Source organism: Neofelis nebulosa, chromosome 13 (assembly GCF_028018385.1).
Source record: "Neofelis nebulosa isolate mNeoNeb1 chromosome 13, mNeoNeb1.pri, whole genome shotgun sequence".
NCBI classification, from domain to species: domain Eukaryota; kingdom Metazoa; phylum Chordata; class Mammalia; order Carnivora; family Felidae; genus Neofelis; species Neofelis nebulosa.
In genome coordinates, this window is record NC_080794.1 from 64,138,575 (window position 1) to 64,156,090 (window position 17,516).

The 17,516-nt window shown below is 39.2% G+C and overlaps 1 protein-coding gene across 4 annotated transcripts in view; it reads left to right on the top strand.

Annotated features, from left to right (window-relative positions):
• The first annotated feature begins 4,214 nt into the window (after nucleotides 1–4,214).
• SLF2 (SMC5-SMC6 complex localization factor 2) overlaps nucleotides 4,215–17,516 on the top strand; it is a 48,704-nt gene continuing 35,402 nt past the window's right edge. For 2 of the 4 annotated variants that reach the window (XR_009252526.1, XM_058697510.1), the window contains exons 1-6: nucleotides 4,215–4,557; nucleotides 7,159–7,202; nucleotides 7,703–8,436; nucleotides 9,826–9,883; nucleotides 14,743–15,731; nucleotides 16,708–16,778. Coding sequence is in view for 3 of the 4 variants with exons in the window: in XM_058697510.1 (XP_058553493.1) it covers nucleotides 4,418–4,557; nucleotides 7,159–7,202; nucleotides 7,703–8,436; nucleotides 9,826–9,883; nucleotides 14,743–15,731; nucleotides 16,708–16,778 (2,036 nt within the window). In the remaining variant the exon portion in view is untranslated. Of the gene's footprint in view, nucleotides 4,558–7,158; nucleotides 7,203–7,702; nucleotides 8,437–9,825; nucleotides 9,884–14,742; nucleotides 15,732–15,790; nucleotides 16,245–16,707; nucleotides 16,779–17,516 lie in introns of those variants that run through there. The other 2 variants (XM_058697511.1, XM_058697512.1) reach the window with 2 other exon arrangements.

The following is a 17,516-nucleotide window of genomic DNA, read 5'->3' on the forward strand; positions in this document are numbered from 1 at the left end:
GTTGGTGGGGAATGACTGAAGGGAAAGTCAGAGACCGATAGAAGAAAGACCTGATGGGTCATGGTGTTTGGAATTCCAGGAAGAGCACTGCAAAGGTGTGAGATCACATGTATTCTCCCTACCAGACCCTCTCCAGTTCCGGGTGGTGGCGTTTTATGTGAGGGGCAGGTTGCACAGGGGATCTCTCCGCCTCGTTCGCAACATTCTTCCTTCTCCCATTTCTCATCCACGGTCCCTAGATTACTGAGCATAAGGCAGGACCTGAGAGGGCCACCTCAATCACTCCTTCCCATCTTGAATCGATTACAGCCCAGGAAGGGTAAAGGCAAGCTCCTTTGGAGAGACAGTCCGCCTCCCTCTACAAGGCTCCCCACTCCTGGAGGGAATGGCCTTGAAAGGATATAAGGAGAGCCTGAGTTATGTCTCCCTACCCTCCCCAACCACAGGAGTGACCAAAGGAAGCCCATCTTTTCTCTTCCAAGCAGCCTCTGCTGTTCAATGCCACCAATACACAGAAGTGGGAAATATGAACACTGATAACAGCAAGGACTTTCAAACATTTCCACCACTGACCATAGGAGGGGCCACAGAAATACCTTTTATATCGCTACCATAAAAAAAAGTTTTGCAAAATAACACATAACCATAAACTACGTGCAGTGCACGGGTATCCTCTATTCCATTCTCCCACCTTTTTTTCAGTATGGTCTGTGACCCATTGTATCAATTTCAAAACCCTCTAATGGTTACTAACCAAGTCTGAAAAACACCTGGTTACAGCCCAGAGTCCCTAAAACTAGTATTTCCCAAAGAGTCTCTTGTATCTCACGTGTCTGAATAATATCTATGCCTACCACCACTAGTAAACAAGGTGACCTGAGGAGAAACGTGGAGACATATTTGTTTCTACTTATTATTTATTAGTTTTTACAGTTTGCTTCCATTTGGAAAGTTATCACTTCCCAAGTGATACTGATTTTTAACTTACGGAATGATTTTAAGTTTTCTTCCGAAGTAAATGTGTTTAAGAGCGATTTAAGTGAAAACGTTAAGTAAATATTAGTATAGGACATATTCAGGCATGTCAAAAATCACAACCATGTTACTTGCGTTCTAAAGTGTAGGTATATTACCTTGCAACATTCCAAGATGAAATAACAAGAAACATACTTCCCCCAACAGCAGATCTGCTTTTGCAGAGTGTTACTCACTATTCCCAGGAAATTTAGATTACATGACAGTACGTTATATTACTTTTGGCATTTCCCTAGCAGCCCCTTAAAACCAGGCCGGTGCTTTTTCCAACCACTTGGGCAGTTTTGAGTTCGGCATCCATTTGCAAAGTGAACTGTGTGGATCTTGAGAAGCTGGAGCTCGCTTTTCCTTCTTCAGATCATCACGGGCTCTTTCTTTCTCTGTCAGGCGTTCAAGTTAATTATTTCCTGTTTTTCTGGGTCTGCTCCTTATCCCCCTTCCCAGGTCCCTCTACCCTCCCCGCCACACATCCAGTCTTGGCCAAACGGCAGTCAGCTCTGCCCCAGAGCTATCTTTGTCTCTCTGCCTGTCCTAGAGAACCCTCCGACAAGAGCCTTGGAGTTTACCAGAGGGTAATAATCTCAGAGCAAAAGTATGTCCTCACCGTAGAACGAGAAGTTACTTTTCCTCTAGTTGTCTTCTTTTTAGTAACATTCTTGGTCACTTACTGACCTTTTGTTCTTTGAGTCCCTGCCTGCTAAGGTACCGTGTGAGTCGATCTGCCCACGCTGTTGTCTCTTTTGTGACTGCTTAGAATCTCTGGCATCGGCTATGTTATCGCTCCTCTCAGGATTCCCACGTAGGGCCTGATGCTCCCAGCAAACTTGATCTGTTGTTCATGTAACACTGTTTCTCCTGCTGCCCCATCCGTTCCCATCAAGGCCAGAGTCTGGGCTCCTCATAATGGTCTTTAACAGTTCAGGATGCCAGGCTGAGCTGAGCTGCACCCCACAGAATCTTCGGGCATAGTAGCCACTCCATTCCTGCGGTCTTTACTTCCTCATGCCCGTCCTCATTCCCAGAAATCTTCTGTCTAGCCTTTTATGGCTGTCTGGCCTTAATTTCTCCAAATTCTTTAGACAATCCTGGCTGAAGTTTTATCTGAGGTCTCGAATTCAGTCTTGTCTAGTTTATTCATCATTCTCTCCCCTAGCCCCATCCCAGTTCTACTCTCCTCTTGTCTCCTCACATGCAAACACCTGAGGTCTTTAACGTCTTTCACCTAGTGTACAGCTGCTGAATATCTATTTCTGGCCCATTACAAATTAAAAAGCCCTACATGAACCGTGTGTGTGTGTGTGTGCGCGCACGTGTGCGCGCGCATACGTGCATGTGGCATATGTATATGTATACGTATACGTATATACGTTCAGTGTGGGAGAAGGGGTATAAACACAAAATAGACTGCCCAACGCTGTTTGGGGGGGAAAAGTGCCCGAGAGGCTCCCAACAGTTCTAGTTAGTATGTTAAGCATATTTCACTCTGTGACCAAATCTGTATCATTTTCAAACACAGCTTCAAGAAAGAAGAGCCTTGATGCTTATTGAGGATTTAGATCACTACTTCCCTGTTAAGAAGAGATTTTTTAAATTGTGTTTTCATTATGACTCCATCTCCATTTATTGATCAAGGGATTTCTTGCCTCACTTAACTCCATAATCTGTTGCTCAGATTAAGAAAATGTGAAAACTATTGTTTGGGAGCATGACTACAGACTTTAAAGTGATAGCTTGGAGGCTAGATGATTCAAAGACTATAATCCAAGAAAAGCAACTGATTGATCATGTAGAATGTTGTTTTTTATGCATCGCTCTTTTTAATGGACCGAGCATGCAGTGAAACGAATCGGATTAAGTGTTTTGTAGATGGGCCGTTACAGAAGCAAGAATTTACCAGTGTAGAAACATCCAACTGAAAGCACTAATACAAGCGATAGGAAATAATACATGTAAAAAGCCCTAAACAAAACATATACATCATTATTCATTCAACACATTTCAAGCATCTAGTACATTATTACATAAAGACCTGTCTAAATTCTTGAACAGGCCTGCCAATTAAAGCTTGGGCATCCTGGAGATTTATATTTTGGTTAAGACTTATTGCATATAACTATGTTTTATAACTATTAATATATTAAATATAACAGTATCTGACCTGTCTCTGGAAAATGTTATAGTCAAGTGTAAGAGTATGTCTGAAGAGCAAAGGAAAGGGAACACTAATTTGCTTAGTACCTATTACCTGAGAGATTCTGAACTATGACGTTCACACTGCTTATCTCTTTTATAGTTTACAATTTCCCAGAAAATTGTAGAATTTTCATCTTATAGATGAGTAGAATACTCCTTTTACAGATGTGTTAACTGAGGCTCAGAAATACTCTGACCAGTCTGTTTGTAAGGAAAACCCTGTCTAACAGCCTCCAAAGCACAAGCCCCTTACGGAGGAGTACTGGAGACTGCTGGCAGCTTTCACTAATCTACGCTGTCCACACTTAACATGGGTAATTGAAAGCTGACCCTATGTTCCTTTCAAAAAATCTCCAAGGAATCTGGCTGTAGACTTCATGGATAACTCGTTTCAACAGCTGAGAAACAAAATGCTTCTGTGGAATAAACACGGCCTTTATTTCGCTGGGGTTGTTTTTCTTTCTTCCTGAAAAAAAGGAGAAAAAGCATCCACCATAGCCCTTAACAAGAACTCTCACAGACTGGACAAGTCTTCAAATTGGGCTGTGCAGATTAACCAAGGAAATGGTGACAGCACTTGGGCACTCTGACCTAACATGTGAAAGAGACGATGTAACGAACAGCTGGGGACTTCTGCGGCACAACTGAAAGACACAGGAAGGCCAACTGTTGACCATCCTCACTGAGGGCAGCTGCCGGGCTCAGGTTTTCTTCTGCAAACCTCGTCCCTCGCCCTCGACCAGCTGCCTGCCGCAGCGCCTGCAGCGGCGCGCGCCAACCCGCCCCCGCGTGCCTGCCAAGGCCGACGCGGCCCGGATGCGACGGTGCCCTCCCCACCAACCGCGCACGTGACGGTGGGGGGGGGGGGCAGTTTTCTTACCCCTCCCCCTCCTCGAAACCCCGCCTTCTCCTGAGAGGCTGCGGCTTTCCATTGCGCCACTACCGGAGTGACCGCCGTGCCAGCCAGTCAGAATGCGACCCTTCCAGTAAGACCCGCCCCCTGTCGGTCCTGAGGTTCCTTCCCGCTCACACAGGAGTCACTTCCGAAGAGAGAGAACCGCCATGAAGAGAGAAGGGGGTGCCGCCCAACTCTGCTCCGACAGCCTCCCCGAGTCCCAGCAGCAAGACGGCAACCACGCACCCAACTTCTCCAGCCACAGCTCATGCCGCCGTCGCCAGCGGCGCCGACATGACAAGGCGCTGCATGCCCGCTAGGCCAGGTTTCCCCTCATCCCCAGCCCCGGGGTCGTCGCCCCCGCGCTGCCATCTGAGACCCGGTAGTACCGCCCCTGCTGCAGCGGGAAAGAGAACAAAGAGTCCTGGGGACAGGTACCGTGCAGAGGGCTGGAGAAGGGGCCGGGTCGCGGGGGCAAGGGTATGAGGGAGGACTGCGGACGCCCGCTCTTTCAGTTCCCGCCATCCTCCGCGAGCTTCGGGCCTCGGCGTTTTGCGGCCTGGCAAACCCCTGCCCCGCCTCCGCGCGGGGCCTTCTGGGACTTCGAGTTTCCTTTTCTGTAGTTGGGATGCAGGTCTCCGTTCAGTGACCATAGCCAGGATGGCTACGGAGAGCCCGCCTTAGGTAGAACGTGATTTTTGTCCTTTACGATGGTGGACCCGGGGCCCTAACTGCTTAGTGCATATTTAGGTGGGTTATTCTGTACGTTGTCAGTTCTGATCGTAGTAGCTTAACAGTATAAATCTTTTCTAAATCGTGGGTGAAATTATGTACGATGGACGAGGAAAACCCTTCCACGAATTACTTTATAGCCCAGTATACACGATCATTCATACTTAAAAGGAACGTGCCGATCGGGAATGTGATGTTTTTTCCTTCAGTAACTACGCTTCTCCAAGAGGCTAGGTACCTTGTGAAGATTTTGTGGGAGCTATGTAATGAGATGGGGAATTTTATCAAATGACATCCTCTGACAATAAAGTATGTTTAAATTCTCTACGCACTTGGTACTGTCTTTTTTATTTTAAGTTTTAAAAAGCTTGTAACTTAAATTTAACAGTAATTTTATCTTCTAATATTGTGCTACAGGTCTACAATCCCTTATCTCAATTATGAAAGCCGGAGTGCTATGAAAATCAAAAGTTGTCAGTAAGTTTGGCACCACATCTTACTTGACAGCCAAACCTGACTAGAACTAATGGAAAACTGTATATGGTCATTATCTCATTAAGCGTATTTATATGCCGGAGACATATTGATGCGTTCGCTTTGGGGGTGCAGTGTCACACCCGGTGGGGACTTTACATAATGCATCTAAGTTACCCCCTTTCTAAAATCCAGTAAATTAAAAATTCAAAAATACATTTGACCCCAAAAGTTTCAGATAAGGGCTTGTGAGCTGTTATAATTTTTTAAAGCTAGTTATAAATAACTAATGGGTATTTCTGTGCATATGAAATTAGGCAACTGTTCCTACTTGAAAGTTACATTCATGATTATTTTACAGATTTCTTGTACGTTTTACCCAAAACCATTTTTCTCTTTGGTGTATTAATCAGAAAGGAGCCTGGGATCTCATATTTTGGGAAGAGATAGAACGTTATTTAGTAATTAACATAAAGGCATATTTAGTATAGTCTTGAATTAGCTGCCGCTTAATCCTTTCCTGTCTCTTTCCTCCCCCAGTAACTGAGAACATCCTCTCCTTTCCTCCTTTGCAGAACCTCTAGCATTTCTAACTGTATTCTCCATTGGAGTTAATTTAGCTGGTATAATTTATTATATGCAAACAGATGCATAAATTCTTCCTTAGTCTGTCACTCCTATTCATTTCATAACCAGTTAGCCTTTCTACCAACATCTATCTCACAAACATGTGGATTCTCAGTAAACCATTGTAGATGGATGTGGCTCCTTTAATGTGACCTGTAAAGTGTCCAAGGGACTTGGATTGTTCAAGTTTTCTCTGAGTATTCCCACCTCATAGTGGATAAATGTTTAGGGAAACTGGTCATATACTGCTTCTCTTTCAGTAAAATGAATACATTTTAGCAGGATTTTGGCAGAAAGTTAACTTTTTGCTCTACATATGACGTTCCTTTTTGTGCCGCTGACAAATAACTCTAGAAATATAAATCGGAGTACAAATTCCGGTAATACGATTCACTCTCTTTTACTGTAAAGTGCAGAAATCCTTAAAACAATTCGGTTTTTGTAATTGTTAACTTGCTTCCTTTTCTCTGTTTTGTGTTTTCTCCAGGCAGTGTGTTATTTTTGTAAATACCTTAAGAATTCCTAGATAAAAAATAAGATTTGAAACACTGTTTAGTCCTGAAGACTCATTCTAATTTTTGCTGTTACTTAGATTAACATCTTACTGTAGTACATAAAGAGGATAGTATAAGCTTGGTACTTAATCCTTTTTGCCTTTGGGCCAGCATGCCCTTCAATTCAGCTGCCTCCCCAGATGGGCCAAATCACCAATATTGCCATTCTACCATTTACTCTTGTTTTGAGTCTGTTTAGGTTTTAGTCTGTTTTTATAATCTCCATTATTCGTTTGGAAAACATCTATTGAGCATTATTTTGTACCAGACACCGGAGATACCAAGCAATAGGATCAGATCCCCTCAAAATCATTTATTCTACCATGTAGCAGTAAGCTTGTCAGTCCTAGGAAGGACACTACCAATTCCATACTGGATCCATACTCCAATCTTATTTTGGTACTATAGATTATATAAACCTCAGTTGTGCTTTTATAAATTTACTCCTACAGGAAATGCAAATTATATTTTCAGTTTATTATAATCAGTTTAGCAAAGCATTCCTGCCATTGTCAGAACTTGATTGAACCAGGTAGTGAAATCAAATCTATATCCTGTAAACCAACTAGTATTCTCCCCTTAATCTGAATTATTGAGGTTTTAATATTTACTTATGTGATACCATATTAGTTATGCTTTTATTTTCAGGAAGCAGTCAATTATAGATTTCTTCAAACCAGCTTCAAAACAAGGTATGTACGCTATTAATGCATTTTTTGCAGGATCTTTTGAGGAGGGAGATAGATTGAATTTTTAAATTTCTCTAAAAGCTCTTATTTGATTAAACCTAATGTTCAAATTGAAAATATGAAGATGCAGTGTTTTTTACAAAGATAAGCCAGTTCGAAGCATCATGAAGAAACTTTTTGCTGTTATGCTTACATTTAAAATATTCCAGTCAATAATGTTCATAATGCATACTATTTTGGTCCTCTAATAACATTTTATAAACGGAGCCATAGTGAGCTTACAAGATGTAGCAAAAGGGAGCTTTATGAAAGTAAGGTTATTAAATAATAAGCCATGTCTTAATCCCCACCCCCCCATAAAATGTGTATCATCATCTAAATATTGATTTGAAAGTTTTTGTTATAGTTTAGTATTTTAAATATTAACTTAAATAAATATACAAAATGTAATAGATTGTGTTACTTTTAATAACATGCAATTTGTGTTTTAATTGGCCGTTTAGACAGACATATGTTGGATTCTCCACAAAAATCAGACATCAAATATGGAGGAAGTGGATTCTCCATCACTGGGACAGAACAGTTTGAAAGGAAACTATCCTCACCAAAAAAATCCAAACCCAAAAGGATGCCATCAGAAAAGAGCACTATTTTAGAGGCTTTCATGAAAGGTGTTAAAGAGCACCATAAAGATCGTGGTATACATGAGTCCCGTCGACCTTGTGTGTCAATAGCCACCAAATATCCAAAGGCAGTTACAAAAGTCTATGTTCCTCCATATTGCTTGTCAAAGGAGATGAAGACACTGAAGAAAAAACATCGATCTCCAGAGAGAAGGAAGTCACTGTTTATTCATGAAAATAGCAGGGAGAAGAATGATAGAGATCGAGACAAGACCAGTGCAGATTCCAAAAAGCAGGCCACAGTGACAGAAGCTGACATCTTCAAGAACAGCTCTAGAAGTCTTAGCAGCAGGAGCAGCCTGTCCAGGCACCACCCAGGAGAAAGTCCTTTGGGGGCTAAGTTCCAGTTGTCATTAGCTTCTTACTGCAGAGAAAGAGAACTAAAGAAGTTGAGGAGGGAGCAAATGGAGCAGAGAATCAACTCAGAAAATTCCTTCTCAAAAGCAAGCAATCTTTCCTTAAAATCCTCTAGTATAGAAAGAAAATGTAAACCAAGGCAGGAACAAAGTAAACAGAATGATGTCACACCTGGAAAGAGTAATCTTTCAAACCTGGTATGTGTAGTAATTACTGAATTAGCTTGGTTGCTGCTTTATTATATTTAGAACACTAAATCTAAAAGCATTTCATATATTTAATATTTTTTAACATTACATTGGTAGCTTTTGTTCAGGAAATACTGATACACGGCTTGTTTAAAAGCTAATTACATTAGATTTCTTCCCAACTGTCCGTAGGACTCAGTAAAGCGGTATTTCTTGCCCTTAATTTTTTCAGACTGGGAACAAAAAAATCTTTCTTAATCAAGGAAGTAAGCATTCTTTTTTTAGGCAAGTATAGTCATTTTTAAGTGAGGCTGTGCTGAAAGGAAATATTTGAGGAATAGAAAATCTAAAATAGTAGGAAATGGTTTAGAACAGAGGTTCTCAAAATGTGGTCCCCGGACTAATATCAGAATCACCTGGGAATTTAGAAATGCAAATTCTCAGGCTTAACCCTAGACTCAATCAGAAATTGGAGCTAAGAGTCCAGCAACCTGCAGTTACCAAGACTTCTGGGTGCTTCTGATGTACTTTAAAGTTTTGAGAATCACTGATTTAGATTATATAGAAGTCCTAAGGAATATAGATTCCTTAGAAGTCCTAAGTTGTCTTAGACAACTTAGATGATAACACTTAGAAAGCTATCCAGATATATCTTAACTTCATCGTATTCCCTTGAAAATAGACCAACTTTAGATTAGCATAAAAGGTGACCCTCTCCCTTAGAAAGATAAATACCTCTGTTTCATAGAGCCTCTCTATGTACAGATGGAATAAAGGAAGATCAGATACCAAGAAAAGGCAGTGTTAAGATGCTATGAGATTTTAAAACCAGATAGACCAAAAGTAAACCAAACTATGACACTTTAAGAGTGAATGGAGATTGTTGCCTTATATATTGCTTGAAAATGTATTTGTAAACTCCAGGGTTTGTTTGCAAGGAGTTTGGGGTCTTTACCAGAGAGATTTGCTAACAATCAGTGGAGGTTTGTAACATTTGCTCCATCCTGAGATTTCAGTGTTTGGTGGTGCATCAGCACTTCAAGTATTGAAGAGTAAGTTGTATCTGTTTAATTGGCAAATATTAGGCTTACTGTTTCTCTATCAAAATAATGGTATAGTGCTCTAATATTAATCTTGAATTAATATAAATCCCTAAATTTGTATTTTGAAAACTGGCTTTATTTTTTATGGCATTTTTACCTTTTTATGATATAAAGGCCCTTCGTTTTTGTAAAACTTTAAGAGTTTAAAATATTTTACTATAAAAGTTTGAGTTTACCTCCAAATGAAGTGCTTGCTTTATTTGGTCTAGAAATCTGTGTTTAGATGTTAGGAAGAAAAGTTCATATTCTTTACTGGCCCCAGTTCCTAATTAATTTTTTCTCATTTTGCTAAAAGGAAAATGGACATTTCTCAAGGAAAAGAGCCTCTTCTGATTCATGGGAACCTGCTTCAGGTAGAATCAAAATTAATTTATTAATTTTTAAATAAAATTGTACGTCAGTGGCACTTTTTAAAAACAAATTTGTTTAAATGCACAGTTGGCTTCCTAGAGGTGAATTGAATGTCTCAGATTAGTTAAGAGTTTGGTAAAATTACATTGGAAAGGAATAGTCCTTGAATTTAGTTTGTGTAGCCCATGGTTTGTCTTGACTTTTTTGCCTCTTTTAAGAGTTCCTAGTAACATGTTTCTCATTTTGGTATTCAGTGTTCTGCTGAATCTTGCCTACATTAAGCAGCATAATCTTACATTATTGGAATTATGGACTATCTGAAGTCTTGGTATTATAGATGCTTTGTATAAAGTTGAAACTGCTATCATGATCCAAATCAGTGTTATCCTAATATTTCAAATACTAAGATACCTTTTTAATATCAAATTCCAAAGACACCTATATGATAACTGGTTTGTACTTCTAGCATCTGTTGGCTGAGCAAATAACATAATAACAAACAGCTAGTGTTAATTCAGTAATTCCTAAAGTATCTTTATCTTTTTTTAAACTAGAAAATAGAACAGTATAAAATTCAAACACTTGCAGAAATTTATAACAGAAAATGAAAGGCCCTTAGAAATAACAACCATTAATAGTCTAGTGTATCAGATTTTTTTCTGCCATGATTACAAACTTTGAAAAATGGATTTTACAGATTTCTACACTCAGTAAGATACAGTGGACGTAATGATAATAGCCAAGGTTTATTGAGCACTTACTGTGTGCCATGCCCTCTTCTATGTGCTTTTAACTTGTTTGATCTTCACATTTTTTTAAGATACTTTTAGAAATGAAAAAACAGGTACAGAGAGACAGTTGTGACTCCTTGTTCTTCAGGTTTCATGTAAAACTCTTAGTTTTTTTTTTAAAGTTTATTTATTTTGAGAGAGAGCACAAGCAGGGGAGCGGCAGAGAGAGGGAGAGGGAGAATCCCAAGCAGGCTCCAGGCTGTCAGCGAAGAGCCCAATACAGGGCCCGATCTCACAACCAGGAGATCATGACCTGAGCTGAAATCAAGAGTCACCCAGGTGCCCCTCATGTAAAATTCTGTTTTTTATATATTCTAGAGGTACATTGCATTTTGACCAGGTGATCTCAGGTGTTAAAATCTGAAACCATAGTTTACCATCATAGAAGGAGCTTCTAGAATACAGGAATAAATTTGAAGTTTTATGTGGTTTTTAAAGTTTTTATTTAATTTTTAAAAATTTTTTTTATGTTTATTCATTTTTGAAAGACAGAGAGAGAGAGCACAAGCAGATGTGGGGCGGAGAGAGAGGGGGGACACAGAATCTGAAGCAGGCTCCAGGCTCTGAGCTGTCAGCGCAGAGCCCAACGCGGGGCTCGAACTCACGGACTGAAAGATCATGACCTGAGCCGAAGTCGGACGCTCAACCGACTGAGCCACCCAGGCGCCCCAATTTTTTATTTAATTTTTACATTATTGTTGGTTTTAGTGATCAAATTTCATTGAATTTTGACATTAGGAAGTACAAGAACAATAATTTCTTAGCAATGAGATTATTCCTGTACTCACGGTATTACACATTTGTAATAAATGATCACTTTGCACTGAGGTGAGCAGAAGAACAAAATATTTTTAGGTTTGCTCTGCCAACATAAGGGGCTGCTGGTGGTGGTGTTGCCACCAAGCTCTTCAGCTTTTTTTTCTCTCTGATGATGACTAAGATAAAAATTCTCTTCAGTTCATGGGTTGCAAATTTCATCAGTGTTGCCTGCAATGGTTTCATTTATACAAACCCACATACTGAAGTTTTTCAACAGTGCTTGAAAAAGATGTTTTCTGGGGCGCCTGGGTGGCGCAGTCGGTTAAGCGTCCGACTTCAGCCAGGTCACGATCTCGCGGTCCGTGAGTTCGAGCCCCGCGTCAGGCTCTGGGCTGGGCTGATGGCCCGGAGCCTGGAGCCCGTTTCCGATTCTGTGTCTCCCTCTCTCTCTGACCCTTCCCCGTTCATGCTATGTCTCTCTCTGTCCCAAAAATAAATAAAAAACATTGAACAAAAAAAAAAAAAGAAAAAAAAAAGAAAAAGATGTTTTCTGCATATTGTCGCAGGCAGATTTAAGATGGTTGCCTTCACTTATATTTTTATTTCTAATATCTTTGCATGTTTCATAATCATTAATTATGGTTTTATACTTTTTAAAAATTTATGTTATTTTTTTTTAAGTTTATTTCTTTATTTTTGAAAGAGGGAGGGAGAGAGAGAATCCCAAGCCGGCTCCGCACTGTCAGCGTGGAATCCAGTGCAGGGCTCAAACTCATGAACCATGAGATCATGACCTGAGCCAAAGTTGGATGCTTAACCAACTGAGCCACCCTGGTGCCCCTTATGGTATTGCATTCTTAATAAATACACATTTATACTGCATTTGACCATCAACAGAATATAAAGGACATAAAGGGCTTTTTCACTCTAGATAACATGAAGAATGCTACTGCTATTATACTTCTCAGTTGTGAGGGTGATATATATAGTCACACCTTTATTAATCACACACAAGTGAAAAGATGTCAGAAATGTTGCTAAAGGCATTTAGCCCTGGGGTCTTGCAGAGTCCTGTCCTTGTGCTGCATCCTGAGGTCCAACTTATTCTAACATCCCTTGCTTATTCTATAATTTATTAATGACCTATCTTCTATTAATGAACATTTGGGTTTTTACCTTGTTTGTATTTACAAACTCGATCCCTGTCTATTTTATATATATATTAACAGATATTTGAAATGTGCTTAAACGGTCTGCAGTTTGTACAAGCAGTGCAAAAAGAATCATGCAGGTAACCCACTGCCCTAGAGAACTTGCAGACGGGGAGCCTACCTCCGGTACCAGTTCAACGTCCTCTAATTCTAGGTGTCAGAAGCTCTTAATAAGCTGCTTTTTCCTAAACTTTGCCCAAAAACAGTTTCTCTCTCCTCCTGGTCAGGTCTTCAATTCTTGAGCAAAACAGGAATTTCTCCTCATTTCTAGCTGTATATAAATTGATTTCTCTAGGAGAATGGAACTGAATTCATACTGGCGGTTCTGTAGGTATCTTTTTTGTAACCTCAAACTTGAAATATTATCAGTGTAAATCCACCCCAAATCTTCTTTTTCTTGGTTATGTGATTTCTAATCCTGTACTCTAAGGGACTCCTGTTCTTTTTTAGATGACAGTTAACCCAGTAAACTGAGTGGGCATAGGATGGTTTTTTCAGGTAATAGGAAATATCTGGAGAAAAATGGAGATAGCAGCATTTGTTTATTAATTGATTTTTCATGTTTATAAATTGAATTTTTCAGATTATGTATTAAATTACCCAAATAATTGCTTTTAACTCTTGAATTATTTTATTTTCTTAAACTGTTCATGATTTGAGGACATCTACCCATATGCAGAGAGAAACTTGATTTGGGGAATACTGATTATGTAAATAGTAATATTTAATGAATAATGGGTTTTAATTAATGATACTTTATTTATTTATTTATTTATTTATTTGGGGGTGGGGGCAACAGCAAAGGTTAGAGAGAATCCCGAGCAGGCTCCGCACTGTCAGTGCAGGGCCCGACACAGGGCTCAATCCTATGAACCTATACATCACACTTTTAAATACAATGAGAAATTTTTAAACTTGGTTAACTCAAATAGATATGCTTTACTAAAGGTCTTCTGGATGGAGCTCCTAAATCTAGGTGGCTTAAAACAACAGAAATTTATTTTCTCATGGTCCTAGAAGCTAGAAATCCAAAATTAAGATTATTAGCAGGGCCGTGCTCTAACCAGCCTAGGAGAGAATCCTTCCTTGCCTTTTCTAGCTTCTGGTGTTTGCCTACAATTCTTGGCATTCCTTGACTTGTAGATGCAGCACTCCTATCACATGGCATCTTTTCCCTGTGTGTTTTCACATCATCTTCCCTCTTCAAGTGTGTCTCCATGTCCAAATTTCGCCTTTTGAAGGAACCCAAAGAGAAAGGTACTTGGGTTCAACTAAAACGCCTCCCTGCTCCGCCCAGAGAAGCACATCTTTGTGAGAACCGATGGAAAGGAGCTTGAGGTGCTGCAATCCATTCCCTATGAATTCATGGCATGATAATGTAAAAAAAAAAAAGATTGCAAATTTCCCCTTTATCTAAGGACACCAGTTATGACTGCATTAGGACCCACCCAAATGACCTCATTTTAACTTAATTACCCCTGTAAAGATCCTGTTTCGAGTTAAAGTCAGAGATTCTGGGAGTCATTTTCCAGAATTCATCCACAACTCATAACTCAGCTGAAGACTAGAAGGATGCACAGGAAAAATGAAACACTGGCGAGAGAAACTTGGGTGGATTTTTTTTAATTGAGAAATTAAAATTTGTCTGCTTTCAACTAGTGATTGTATACATGTTTTAAGGTACTATAAATTTAGATGTTGAAGTATTTCATTTCTGGAAGCAGATAGTCCTTGGTCTAAGAAAGAATATCTGAACTTTGAGGGAAAGTGCCTTTCCAATCCTTTCCATGATACAGATAAGCAATTTTTGTGTTTGGGGAGCAGCACCTTAAATTTTGTTTGCGTGATAAACTTTTAATAGCTTTGGAATGAAAATGAGCATTGTCATTAGCTTTAAATTTCTTAAGACACCGGTATTTATTATTAACAAAATAAATGGTAGTATGAACTCTTTTTCCTTATCCTACATATGTTAAATGATCTCAGCCTAAACTTTTCGAATTTAAGCTTTTTGTTGGAGTGTTCTAAACACTCACTGAATAAACTTTACTAAGATAGGAAAATATACTTTTCACTAATCTGGCAAAAATTAAATTTTAGCAGGGTCTAAGCAGAATAAATTCCCTGACAAAAGAAAAAGGAACTCTGTGGACTCAGATCTGAAAAGCACAAGAGAATCTATAATGCCAAAAGTAAAAGAGTCCTTCCTTGAGAAGCGTCCTGACGGATCACATCAGAGAGAGAAATTTATAAAACATATTGCACTGAAGACACCTGGGGATGTATTGCGCTTGGAAGATATATCCAAGGAACCCAGTGAAGAAGTTGATCGCTCCTCTGGAGGCTTGGCACCTTCAAATTCTGGCCACCATTCTTCCAGGAATAGTGACCAAATCCGTGTGGCAAGTACCAAAGAGACTAAGATGCAGAAACCCCACTTATCTATACCTCAGGAAAAGTCTGCCGATAAAAAAGCTAGCAGCCTTCAGAAAAATAAACCTGCTAGCTCTGTGGCATCAAAGGAGACAAAACTTCTACCTTTACTTTCCCATGTTCCAAGTGCTGGTTCCTCTCGGGTACCATTAAATGCTAAAAATTGCACTCTTCCAGTTCCTAAAAAAGAAAAAGAGCGTTCCTCATCTAAAGAATGTTCTGGGCATTCTACAGAGTCCTCCAAACACAAGGAACACAAAGCAAAGACTGATAAAGCTGATTCTAATGTATCTTCAGGGAAAATTTCTGGGGGATCTTTGCATTCAGAATATGGCACTCCTACAAAGTCTCCCCCAGCCGCTTTGGAAGTTGTGCCATGTATCCCAAGCCCTACAGCACCTTCAGATAAAGCCCCTTCAGATAAAGAGAGTTCAGGAAATTCCAATGCAGGTAGCAGTGCACTGAAAAGAAAACTAAGGGGTGATTTTGATAGTGATGAAGAAAGTTTAGGTTACAACCTAGACAGTGATGAGGAAGAGGAAACACTAAAATCACTGGAAGAAATAATGGCTCTGAACTTCAATCAGACTCCCACAACTACAGGAAAGCCTCCTGCTCTTTCCAAGGGGCTTAGATCTCAGTCATCAGACTATACAGTAAGTAGTTCTGTGACATTTATCTTTACTTGAAGAGGGAAAGATTGATTAGTAGAGGGATAAATGGTTAGAACTTATTTTAAAATTTAGTATTTGTTGTGATTCATAATTGGACTGAAACTGGTATAGTTCTTGTTTGGTTGTAATGGGTTTCCCATATCTTTAGTTTTATTACTGTAAATCAGTGGTCTCCAAACTTTTTAGATCATACACACTTCTATTAGTAAAAAAAAATTTTTAAGCATGTACTCCAATATATATGTATACGTATAGATTATATACATGTACCACTATACTACTGTGTACTTGCTAAAATATATACAAAAACAGAATTTAAAAGGAAGAAGAGAGAAGTATTTTCCTTTAGAAGTTATGTAGAAGTTACTATAGACTAAGTTCTACTGGAGTTTCTATAGAAGTTCCATATAAATAGAAGTTCTATTATTTTCTTCCTGCACCCCAATGGATCACCTTGCACACCCCCTGCTTTGGAGACCACTGCTGTAAATGAAGGTAGAGTGTAGAAATGTTGTTAATTGTGGTGTGCAATTTTATTTATAAAGTGCTTCATTCTATCTTGGGGATAAGCTGCATTAAATTCTAGTATGTCTGTAAAATTTGGTGGGGAAGGTGTTAATGTTCCATGGTAACACCTAAAAATTGGTAGTTTGATTCCACTAAAATAGAATTTAAAAATAAAGACAGGGTAGCCATGGAGCCCTTGGGTGTTTACAGTCAGTTCCTAAGGCTGGCAGGGTTTTTTAAGTAGTGCCTTTCCTGATAAGTGGTAAAATCAAATTGCCTGCAGTACAAAATAATAGATTTAAAGCATGATGGTGAAAATTCTCTAAGAAAGGTATCCTCCTGGCCTAGGTTATTAAAAGAGAAAATATTCTTTAGTACTCTGAATAACTTAAGACATCCCAGTTCTTCTAAGATATGTTATGAAGTATCCTTAAATTTTCTTCTGTTTTAGGAACATGTTCATAGTGGAACATATACAAATACTTTAGAACGTCTAGTGAAAGAGATGGAAGACACTCAAAGGTTAGTTAGCATCGTGACTACCTTGCTAAATTTAACGTTCTCCTTATTTGCGTGGCTGGCTTTCAGTTTACCTTAAAAAATCATGAGAAATTCGCATTTTGCGCTAGTACTATTACCGCAGTTTTGCGGTCAATTGTGTTAGAAATAAAGTATTCTTGTTCACAGGCTGGGTGAAAAGCTCAGGTTTTTGTGGTTTACTGCATTCAGTAATAATACAAATTCCTTTCCACTTACCACAACTAGAATCTAACTAGTAGCTGAAATTCTTGATCAAAAGTATGGGGAGGAATTTTTTGTGCATTTTTTTTTTATTGTGATAAAGTATAGATAACTTCAGTTACCATTCTAATCATTTTTAAATGAGCAGTTCAGTGGCATTAAGTACATTCACATTGTTGTGCGACCATCACCACCATCCACCTCCAGAACTTTTTTTTTCATCTTCCCTAATGGAAATTCCATACCCATTAAATAATAACTCCCCATCTTCCTCTTCTCCCAGCCCTTGGCAACTACCATTCTGCTTTCTGTCTGTATGAAACTAACTACTCTGGGTACCTCGTATAAATGAGATCATACAGTATGTGTCCATTTATACTGGCTTATTTCGCTTCGCATAGAGTCTTCAGGGTTTATCTGTGTTGTAGCATGTATCAATTTCCTTCCTTTTTAAGGTTGAATAATATTCTGTTGTATGTATATACCACATTTTATTTATCCATTCATCCTTTGATGGAC